Genomic DNA, 11,659 nt, shown 5'->3' with positions numbered 1-11,659 from the left:
TTATGGCCATAATTGATTGCAAGGTCCTGTAGCAAAATCTGACAACGTACACTTTCTGATATTATACGCGAGTCAGGTTTTGGTCCACATAAACACATTCTGACGATGTAACGTTTGCTGGCCTACACCGGTAACCGATGTGCAAGTCTAAAGCTCACGAGTTAAGACTGTACTAAAATCTATTTTGCGTTTAATTTGAAACAGATTGTTGTTGGGCTTCTTCATCCTACACATGCTTATGAACAACACACTGAAATGAAGATGAAAACAATATACACTTGTACCACGCAACTCTGTATCAGCCAACAGTTTCACTTTTATGTTACATTTTGCACAAGAGGTACATTACGGCAATTAAAAAGCAATACTGCTGCTTAACTTCCGTTCAGTGTTGTTTTTTCACTCCATTATTATTATTATTATTATTATTATTATTATTATTATTATTATTATTATTATTTAATGCAGAAATGTATGCAGCTGTGTTGTTTGGCTTTTTTTCCAATTGACTTTTTTGCCACATGTCAAAAAAAATAAATAAAAAGGTTCTGTGATGCAACCAGATGACCTTATCCAGTCGGAGTTCAGATTCATTGTAAAGAGTACATTTTGGGGGAGGGGGCAAAGCTGATTGGATGTTACAAAACGTGTTTCAAAGAACATTTCCTGATACTAATACAGTCATTGTATAACAAGCGGTAGCTTCTTGGAAGTCAAAGGTAAGCTATGCTTATAGAAATAGTATTTAGAATAAAGTATGGGGGCGAAAGTGCAACATATAGCTATTTTAAATGTACAGTAGGTTTTTGGTGACGTGTCGCCCCCCCCATGAATTAACACAGATACAGTTTTTTAAAATTTTATTATGTTAACTTCTGCTTTATCTCAGGCAAACTCAACAGTAAATAAGTACAATTATTTTAAAATAAGCAACACAAAAACACAGTAACATTTAATGTATAATCATAGGCTTGTGAAGTTACATTCTTCTTGGTACTGCAGTGGTTTAGAAGGCTTTTATTTTTGTCGATTTAACTACGGTATATCTTTTTGTATGCATATCAGCAACGTTTTACAGTACGGTACAATAACTTTTTTTTTTTTTTCTTCTTTTTTTTTCTGTAGGTTAACGTTCCAGATGTTCAACAATAGACCGATAACATGGGGTGCTTCATAAATCAAAGGTAATCGTCATGGATATAACCTTTCAGGGGCTTCATGCATTACTGTTCACCAGATTTACATTTATAGTCCATGCAAATTATAACCGACAGTAGTTTACTGGTCTGATCTAACCACAGTCTGCAGTTTTGAGTTGAGTAATTGTGAATAGGACCGATTGCTGCCTATTTGTTGATATTTCTTTTTTATGTCTATTTTAGTATGTACTGTAGGCAACTTTCTGTATGTGAGCATACACAATTATATTACAGCTATGCAGTCTTTCATTAGCAGTTAAAACGTATTACAGGATAAACATGTTTACAGTTGTAATAAAATCAGGTACAGGTGTCCTTGAAAAGTGTATTTCTTACTGCCAGAAGACTGAAACACATTCAGACAGTTATCAGTGAAGTAGCATCTAACAGATCTGTTAAAGCATATGAAAGAGTTTAATACAAGACCAAAACTGGTGGAAAGCAAATTAGGTGGTCTTTTGCCATGCAACACAACACACTTACATTTCTGTTTCTGTTTAGATTTTAAAAAGCCAGAAAATCTGAATTTATTGTCAACACTGTACAATATTCAAATTAGAAAATATAAAACACTAGCAATGGCTTTTTTCTCTCCATTTGAACCCATTTTCTGCAAATACTGTATGGGGTCAGGAATGCAAAATATTTTATAACCGTAAAGGCATTTCCCAATACAGAATTATTTCTCCTGTAAAATGCTGATGTAGTTCTTAATTCAGGGAACATGCTTGTTCTTTTTGTACTGCAGATCCTGGATGTTTGCAGTATTGTTGCTGCACTGCAGTATAGAATATTTGAGAGCAAGTGATCATACTGATCCAAGGCCCAATTTTATCTTGATGATGGTAGATGATCTGGGTATTGGTGATATTGGATGTTACGGCAACAACACTGTGAGGTATTTCAATTAATTTATCATTATCAAGTCATAGAAACGCTGAAGTACTTAAAAAATAGATGGTGAGTAAGTAGATTCAAGAAAATGCACAGAGTCCTTTTCTTCAATCAGTTGCCAGGTTTATTGAAATATGCAGGGAGTCTGGTCCCAGGTACAGGACATACAGAACTCAAAATTACAATGTTTGCGTGAAATTAAATACCCTTCTGTATAGATGGTCCACCTCCCCTTTCTCTGACATTAACCAATGGTCAAGGTAATTTAATTTATTGTGTGAGTGTTAATGTGTGTGTGTCTGTGTGTGTGGTCTAGTGTGACAACCTCTGAACTCAGTGCATTCTTCACACTCCTGGAGACAAAAGGTCCATACATCTGCCTTTTGTTATCTCCTTGCGACCCCCTTTGATGCCACTGGGATTATCTCTTTTGATCTCTCTGAAGGCTAGAGCCTGTTCCCTTCTAGTCCACAGCATTGTTATCTCATTAGCTTGCAGTCATTGTTGGGCAGTTTGTAGACGCATCGTCTCTATCAATGGTTAGCAGTACATGCAATTTGAACCAAACAGTCTGCTATCTGCAATATTAGTCTCTTTTCAGAAAAGAACACCAGTATAGCTCTGCTAGTCCACATGCGTAGCAAACCCCTAATCAATTCTCAATCCATGTTTTCCAACAAACGCGTTCAGGACAGAGACAGGAGAGAGACAGTGTTGCACCCTGTACAATGTTCACTGTCCTTTGCCTCAAGCGGTTTGTGGAAGCAGAAATTCAGTTCAACACATTCCCATGTGTCGACATCTTGAAAATAACTAGTGATTTTGGTTACTGCATATAGTGCTATATGTATATTTTAGTTTGTTTGCATTTATTCTCAAACAAACCACAATTCTTACTTCAAGCAGAATAAAACATACTAATATATTTTTTTTTTGTTGTAGAACTCCCAATATTGACAGGCTAGCCCAGGAGGGAGTGAAGCTGACCCAGCACATCGCTGCAGGTCCGTTGTGCACCCCCAGCAGAGCTGCCTTCATGACAGGCAGATACCCCATTCGATCAGGTCTGTATCCACGAGAATACATTGATAATGCAAAGGTAAAGCTGTGGTAGATTCTGATTTTGGAAATTTTAAAAGGTGTGACGTTTCTGAATTCTCACCGCATACAGTTACACCTGAAAAAGAAGTAAGAATCCAATTGCATAGCAGTTTAAGCCGTTTAACAATTCGCTTCATTTAGCTTGTTGCTGTCCCTATACTTCTTGGAGTATTTGAGTAATTGAAGCAAAACTTCACAATAAAACCTGAAATGGATAAAACTACAATGCTAATCCGATAGAAGTACTTGGTGTGTTCTCTGTATTCATTTCTTTTGCAAAAAGGTTTCAGGGGCTCTACAGAAATGTTCTCTCCTAATGACTCGGACACCTGACAAAGCAATGTTTGCCAGGCAAGCGGATCAATTAATTTACATGAGCGCTGATGTTAGGTGCTTAGGGTTATTTTGACATTAGCTCTATTGAAAGGGTGACGACATTTCAGATGTCGATAGGCCAGTTTACATGTGTGTTTTTTTTTTTTTCACGTGAAGTGGCCATGCGTGTGCATGTATGCAGTATTCTGCCTTTGCTTTATGCTATTTGTTAAAACACAGTACAGAAAGCTCAAATCCTGAATTGAAGCTGAACATTTATTCAAAGTCAATCTGACACGAATTGCAAAGTACACCAAATCTTAATCCAACATGCAAGAATCCCAAACTGAGCTTTTATTCCAAATCAACCCGACATTAAGTTTGACATGAAGTTCATCAGATCCTCAAGTTTTTTTGTTGTTTTATTTTTCTTTAATCAATTTTGATGAACAAGCCAAAAAGTGCTTTTTGATAACCTATATTCACGACAGAGATATGCCTGCGTTAGTCCTTTTTTCAAACGATCAATATAGTTTCCAGCTTTGTTGCAACATAAAATGATTTTTGTTTTGGATGTACTGTTACACAGCATGCGCTTTTTATTAAGACAAAACTGTTGACTTCACTGCGGAGCTGGCATCCTGAGCGTACAGACTGGGATGTTGACAATGTATGTTTATATGATCTTTTTTTTTTGGAGTGGGGGTCCAGGTTCCATGTTCGTTATAATGAAGGGCGTTATAACAAGGGTGTACTGTATTACTAAAAATGTTTGATAACCTGCATCGTGGGCTTTTGAATTCAGATGGTTACAGCTACTGTACAGTACTTCAGAATGCACTTGCAAATAGCTTTCCAAACAACTGTCAAAACAACGTTATTGTAAAGTACTACTGAGTACTGTTTAAATGTGTATAACTGTACTTCCATGCAATTTCTCCTAGTTATGTCTTAGCAAAACCCGTGTCCACGCTCCACTTACGTCTGTTGGAGCGATGACGAGACTCTGTGTTGATATCCATAATAATAAGGGACGAGGATATGATGAGGCAGCTTGATACAATGCACAACACAAATTGTTTAACCCACTCTAAGGAAATTGAGAGGCTTTACATGTAAACCCAAAAAGGTACCACGCTCACGTCTATTTCACGAGGCAGAAAGGTATCAAGAAAAAGCAAACACTCCTGTAAATTAACCCAATGGGATCATTGGTTGGGTTCTCTGTCAGGGTGCCTGTCATGGATAGGGTTGCTACTTTCCACTTAATGTCTTAAATATGTGCAGGGCTCACTTAGGGTCCAATTTCCTGTAATGCAAGAAGTACATTTTTTGCTGTGGCATGGAAAATTATCATAGTGAAAAATGTCACTGTATTGTTTTAGCTTTGTTTTCATTTTTCCTCTAAGTTCTCAAATGTGGTGTATTTTAGGCATGGGCAGCACTGGGAGGGTTCAGGTTATTCTGTGGACTGGGGCTTCTGGTGGACTTCCTCCAAATGAAACAACCTTTGCGACTATACTACAGAAACACAATTACTCAACTGGGATTGTAGGTATGGTATTTTTGAAAATTCTCATCATAAAGTAGGTATACACAGTTTCAAGGTTTCTTTAAGATATAGTAGTCTGGATGAATGTTTGTTTTGTAAACATCTTGAATGCTCATTACTACATACAGAGACTGTACTGTATTATAGCTATATACATAAAAAAATACTTTTGAATTAGAACAGTCTAGTTGCCACTTAAAATTCAACGACAACAAAACACTAATCTCACTATTAGCCCCCCCCCCCAGCATTTCATTTTTAAAAATTTTGCTAAACATAATTTCTGTCTGTCCTATTCAATCCCGTTTTTAAACCCAAGGTGTGTGACCCCAGTCTGAAATATTCATGATGAAACTGTGTTAACATCTGGACACAATAATATGTGTGTATTTTTGTGTGTGTTTGGGGGGGGGGTTACAGGAAAATGGCACCTGGGAGTGAACTGTGACAGTCGAAATGATAACTGCCATCATCCTGTTAACCACGGCTTTGATTACTTCTATGGACTGCCTTTCACCCTCTTCAATGATTGCAAACCAGGCGAAGGGACAGATATTCTGGCAGACATGCAAGCTGTCTTCAGACAAGCCTCACAAGTGCTGGGCCTGGCCCTGCTTACACTGCTCATTGCACGGCTCACTGGCTTCTTTCTTGTCAGCTGGAAGCTCATAGTGCTGCTCACTATTACTGTACTTGTGGGTATCTGCTCATGGTATGTACCCTTTGCACTTGTCCAGACCTGGAACTGTATTATCATGAGAAACCAAGACGTCATTGAGCAGCCTCTGACCCTGGAAACTCTCTCACAAAGACTTTTGAAAGAGGCAGAGTACTTCATAGAAAGGTATTTTATATCATATTTTAATGTGCTCCATCTAAAACCAGGATCTATGAAATTACGAGATGATGTTCTTGTGTCCTATGACAGGGTTATGTCGCGTTGTTATTGAATATGTAAAGCAGGTACATCAGAAAAAGGGTCAGGAATAGGGTCGGTTTATGTTATACAATAAACCACCCACTCGATATATCGCGGGTGTCGGGGTCCAATATACGTCCTCTGCGCAACCTGCTTTTTCTAATTTTCTGTATGAAAAGCAGCACACCATTTTAATTTGTACAGCGGAAGGTAATTGCTTTCATCAACTTCAGTCTCCAAATAACTTCATGAGTCTTGCTGTCCTTTCTTAAATGCACAAACCCGCTGCAATGAAATAATCCATTCCCAACATGCTTGTTGCTAGGGAGCTGGCGTCACTGCACTGTGGCTTCTGCTAGTGCATTGCTGCCACATGTGACAGCTAAAATAAAAACCGCTTCAGCAAGTACATATTTAATTGCTTTGTGTTATTGTGCAATATGTGTGTATATGATGACAGTAGGATATTAATGTTTTGATTTTAATTGTTTTGTATTTTGTTGTTTGTGGTGTGCAGTACAAAATAAAAAACAGTAATTCTAAGTGCCTATGTATATTGCATCTAAGGCATACGCAGTTAGACAGTAAAAATGGGGAGCCAATTCCAGGACCGCAATATATCCGAATCCGCAGTATAGCGAGGGGCGATATAACGAGGGGTGGGTGTATTTCTGTCATGAAAAAAAAAAATGTACACACAACTGAAACTTGTGTAGGCAGACAGCTGGAATAAGGTGCATATTAAACTCACCTCAAAAAAGTATTTTCTGTAGAGCAGTTAGCAAAGAAAGTCTATGGGGTCAGTTAGCTTGTTTAATATACCTAAAATTAAGTTTGGCTGTTTGTATTGCAGAAACCAGCAAAGACCATTTTTTCTGTTTATTTCATTTGCTCATGTCCACACTCCGTTGTTTAAATCTAAGGACTTTATGGGTAAAAGCCAGCATGGCTTGTATGGGGACAATGTGGAAGAGGTGGACTGGATGGTAGGTAAGTGGCAACATGTTTTTATTGAACCTGCTTTTATGAATGTTTTCAGCTACAGGTTACAACTAGTAACATTAAAGACTAGTTTAACACAGTTAGGCTGCATCTATTAGGTGTATTTTCCAAACAGTAGTTATGTAGACTTGGTGTTTTGTTTCTGTTAAAATCTTCTTGGAAACCAGTTGGACAAAACATTTGTTAACTTGGCTGGATATTCCTAATAGTGTATTTGTTATCACATCCTTAGTGTCAGATCTATTCTCTGCTATATTGGGTCTGTCAGTATAGGGAACTGAACATTTTACAATAACAAATGTACTTATTTGGAAGTATAAATAAATAAATAAAGGCATGGGTTAATTTTTTTTAGATTATTGAACTATTCCAATGGTGTATTCAAACAGCCTCATGACAAACTACTGTTATTTTCTGATAATGTTTTTTTTTTTTTTTAAGTTAATTTAAAAGCTTAATAATCTTACCTTTTTTTTTTTTTTTTTACCTCGATGTTGTATAATATGAACAGGCAGAATAACAAATGTGGTTGAAAGGTTGGGCCTGTCAAACAAGACAATGATGTATTTTACATCTGACCACGGAGGCCATCTTGAGGATTCGGACTCCAGTGGACAGAAGGGGGGCTGGAACGGGATCTATAAGGGTAAGAATTCAGCCTCTTCAAGACTAGAGCTAAGCCAATGAAATTCGTAAAAAAGCAGTACTGTGAAAACTAGGAATTTTTTTATTTATTTATTTTTTAAATCTTGCCACTGTTCTCAAAATGACATGTCCTGATATTACTCTGCTTAAGAGACAGGTAAAGGAGAGCAGAAAAGATGTTTCTCGCTTTGTCTCCCCAGTTATTCCAATCTATTGATCGCCTTAATAGATTGCTCTTAGTCTGTTCTGGGTTTTTATAGACCAGGTGAGAACTCTGTAAGAAACCAAAAAAAGTCACCTTTTATTTCCAGTTTTTTTTCAAGAAATACCTATGAAGCTTATAAGGTATAAGGTATGAGAAAGCTGACACCAAAACCCAATTCTACAACCTTGTTGGTTATTTTGTTTATTTTCAATTTTTCCATTAGGTGGAAAAGGTATGGGAGGCTGGGAAGGTGGTATCCGGGTTCCTGGTATTTTCAGATGGCCTGGAACACTGTCCCCCGGCAGTGTGATTGATGAACCCACCAGTCTTATGGATGTGTTCCCAACACTAGTGAATCTGGCTGGAGGAGAATTGCCAAAAGACAGGTAAAGGAGAACCGAAAGGATGTTTCTCGCATAATAATTTGTCTCCCCAGTTATTCTAGCCGAAGGGCAACACTGGTCTAAAAAAAACAAAACAAAAAAAAGTGTATCTATTTACATTTATTATACTGTCTAATGTATTGATGGCCTTAACAGATTGCGCTAAGTCTGTACTGGGTTTTTATAGACCAGGTGAGAACGCTGTGAGAAACCAAAAAAATGTTAGATTCCAAAGGCTTTCTATTCATCAGCTCGCCAGCAGGGGACTCCGCTGTGCTGTGTGTTAGTCCTACATTTAAGATACCTTTAAGCGTAAGCTAGTTAACCCTTTATTTGCCATTTATTGACAAATATTTTAGTCTGTTGTTATTGTTTTAAATATTACGACACAGTTTGAAACACACTAGTCTGGCACCCAGTCCTGGGTCTCAGAACTACCCTCAATGTGTGTTATTTAAAAGATCAGAAGGTTAGGTAATCAGATAATTTATCACCTGTGGGCATTTTTAGATTTTCCCAGTATGGGTTATGCTAGGGATCATGAGGGCAAACCGAAGGACCCCAGGTTGTCTGATGCATATTTCTGCAAGCGAACAGGTGCTGTTTTGTGTCATACACTCCATCTGATTTCACGCATTCATTGTGCAAGAATGTTGTAAAAGTGGTTACAGCAATTCCAGTAGGTCGGTAGTGCAGCAGATTCCAGTTTGAAGCTTTTGTTACTGAAAACACTACTTCAGATTATAAGCAGTGTATTTCAGCTTTAATGGTCTCATTAAAACATATGGATCGTATCACAAACTGATTCTTAAACACCCATGGGCTCCTACCTTTTCTTGCTCAAAAATGTTTTATAATGTATGAAGAATTTTTCCACCCACAACATTTTCCAAACCTAACCTTTTAGAGAAGGAATGCTGTGGATGCATGGGCATTTTATTTCTTGGTAGAAGTTCTTGGTACATAGCAAACCTTAATAAAACATAGTGAAAGCATAAGTAAGCAAAATTAAGAATAGCAAGGTATGGTAAATCATATTAATAAACATGGCAAAGCTATGGTAAAAACATAGTGTAACCATGGGAAAGCATGGTAAAACGGCAAAAATGCCATGCAAAAATGTTGTGGTAAACTTTTATAAGGGATATCTTCATATATGATCACATGTAATAACTTCTAAAGGGCTTTATACCTGCATTTATATATATATATATATATATATATATATATATATATATATATATATATATATATATATATATATATATATATATATATATATATATATATTTTATGTCAGTGTTTGTTTGCTTTTTTAATTTAAAACTATGGGCCATATTTTGAAGTATGTGCAAAGGCACATTTTCAGAAAGGAATAATAAATGTAATATTCTAAAATCAGTAAACTACTTAGTTTCAGGAATGAACAGATACATGCTTTTTTCTTGCTAGATATGTTTAATAAGTTTCGCTGACTTTGCGATACAACATAGGAGCCAAAGTACAGTATAAATAAATAAACAAATAAATAAATAAATGCCCATCACCTATCAATATGTTTTGTATTTTTTCTGCTACATTTTCTCAGCTGTAATGCCTACTATTTAAGCCATTAAAAAAAATTCAAGCTAATATTTTCTTTCACTGATGCCTACATTGTTCTGAAGCAGTGTCATCATGTGGGATTCACATGTTGCCCATTTCTGTTTTAAAAACGCTGTTCTTGTTTTTAAGGGAAACTAAATATTGCAGTTGAAGTACAGTGTGAGTTTCAAATTGTATATTTTTTTTCTAAAGGATTATTGATGGCCATGACCTAATGCCTCTGATGGTGGGTCAAGTCCTGCGCTCAGAGCACGAGTTTATGTTTCATTATTGTGGAATTTATTTAAATGCAGTTCGATGGCACCCACACAATAGTAAGTACCGTACCATTTAAAAATGTGTTTTCCATCATTATAATGTAGCATTTGGGGAGGTGGAGAGACTCTTATGATCAAATGTTGCCTGTGTTTTGTTGAACATTAATAGCAGAGTGTGTTAGCATATTTAGTATTATTTTTATAAATTCTTATAAATGGGTCTGTAGTTGAAAATGTACTATACGTTGTCATTTGATATTTCTATTAAGATAATGGCCTATATTTTCCATTGCAGGCTTGGCACAGTAGCGATTTGCAATCTCTATCTCCCACTAAGCTATATTTGCCACATTGAAATGTTTGACTGGGGGGTGTAGGGTAGCAGGTTCACTAGCCCCTAATGTCTTGGGAGTCTTAAACCAACTTGCAGAGGAGGTCACACCCTTTGTAAACTCATTAGAGCCAGACTTACTTTACTTTATTTTTCTGTATCTACAGGTGATGCTATCTATAAGGCTCATTTTTTCACTCCGAATTTCAGCCCGGAAGGAGCGGGCGGCTGCTATACAATTCATATTTGCCGGTGCGATGAAGGGTTTGTCACTCATCACAACCCCCCTTTACTTTTCGACCTTTCAAAGGACCCCTCGGAAAGTACACCCCTGTCCTCTGATGAAGAGCCACTGTTCTTCGAAATCATGCAGAGGATACAGGGGGCTGTGAAAGAACACAAGGAAACGCTGACACAAGTACCGCACCAGCTTTCCTGGAATAATATCCTGTGGAAACCGTGGCTGCAGCCTTGTTGTGGGACCTTCCCTTTCTGCTCGTGTATTGAAAAAAACACAACCATATAAATATCAGCATAGGTGGCAGGTAACGGAGAACAACTGGAATATTTGTAAACATGGATAGAATGAATTCTAATTAAAACACATTGATTTGCAATTATAGCTATTGGTCCTTTTCTGAGAAATTTGTTTTTTTACAAAATGTATTGTGTTACTGTAGCATTAAGAACTCCGAGTCTCACTGGACCAAATGTGTTGCCTTTTAAATGAATTGAGAATACATGTGTCATCAATCAAACGGCTACCTCTGGCAAGATGTTTGGTATTTATTTTATGATTTTGATTTGAACGCTGAGGATTGATTGCTCGTCGTTCTTGTTATTGACGAAAACTCCTCAAAGGTAAATTAGAAAAAGAGACGTAGGACTGCAAGTAGTTTGTAATAGCCTTGTTTGATACTACAGCTTGCTGAATTGCCCTCATATTCTTTTAGTCCTGTTTGTTGGCAATATAAATCAGCAGATGGTGCGGTTTGTCCAATAAATCTTGCATTTTAAGACATGTTCAGGTGTGTTTAGTTTTTAGTGTCATGTCTTGGTCTTTACAGTTGTGCTGAAGTACTCACTATGCACATGTTGACTGGGATTTTGATTGTTTTCCTATACCTTGGTAAGTGATTCATAATAAGCAATAAATGTTCTGCTATACGTTTAAAGCCTGTTGGCTGAACACAAAAACAGCAGTTTGTCAAGTGTACTGTACACATATGGTCTAATAGATTTAGTTCAGTG

General features: G+C 37.0%; 1 protein-coding gene across 1 annotated transcript; it reads left to right on the top strand.

Moving 5' to 3' along the window:
* Positions 1 to 628: 628 nt before the first annotated feature.
* arsh (arylsulfatase H) lies at positions 629 to 11,419 on the top strand. Its single transcript, XM_041271515.1, has 11 exons — positions 629 to 719; positions 1,126 to 1,184; positions 1,948 to 2,097; positions 3,036 to 3,157; positions 4,942 to 5,064; positions 5,482 to 5,905; positions 6,834 to 6,970; positions 7,494 to 7,628; positions 8,056 to 8,218; positions 10,013 to 10,134; positions 10,576 to 11,419. Exons 2-11 carry the CDS (start codon positions 1,162 to 1,164, stop codon positions 10,932 to 10,934), a joined length of 1,758 nt encoding a protein of 585 aa, XP_041127449.1. The 5' UTR covers positions 629 to 719; positions 1,126 to 1,161; the 3' UTR covers positions 10,935 to 11,419.
* Positions 11,420 to 11,659: the final 240 nt, after the last annotated feature.

This window comes from Polyodon spathula, chromosome 15, assembly GCF_017654505.1.
Source record: "Polyodon spathula isolate WHYD16114869_AA chromosome 15, ASM1765450v1, whole genome shotgun sequence".
Taxonomy (NCBI): domain Eukaryota; kingdom Metazoa; phylum Chordata; class Actinopteri; order Acipenseriformes; family Polyodontidae; genus Polyodon; species Polyodon spathula.
Note: the sequence above shows the minus strand (reverse complement) of the source record. Positions and strands in the feature narration are given on the sequence as shown.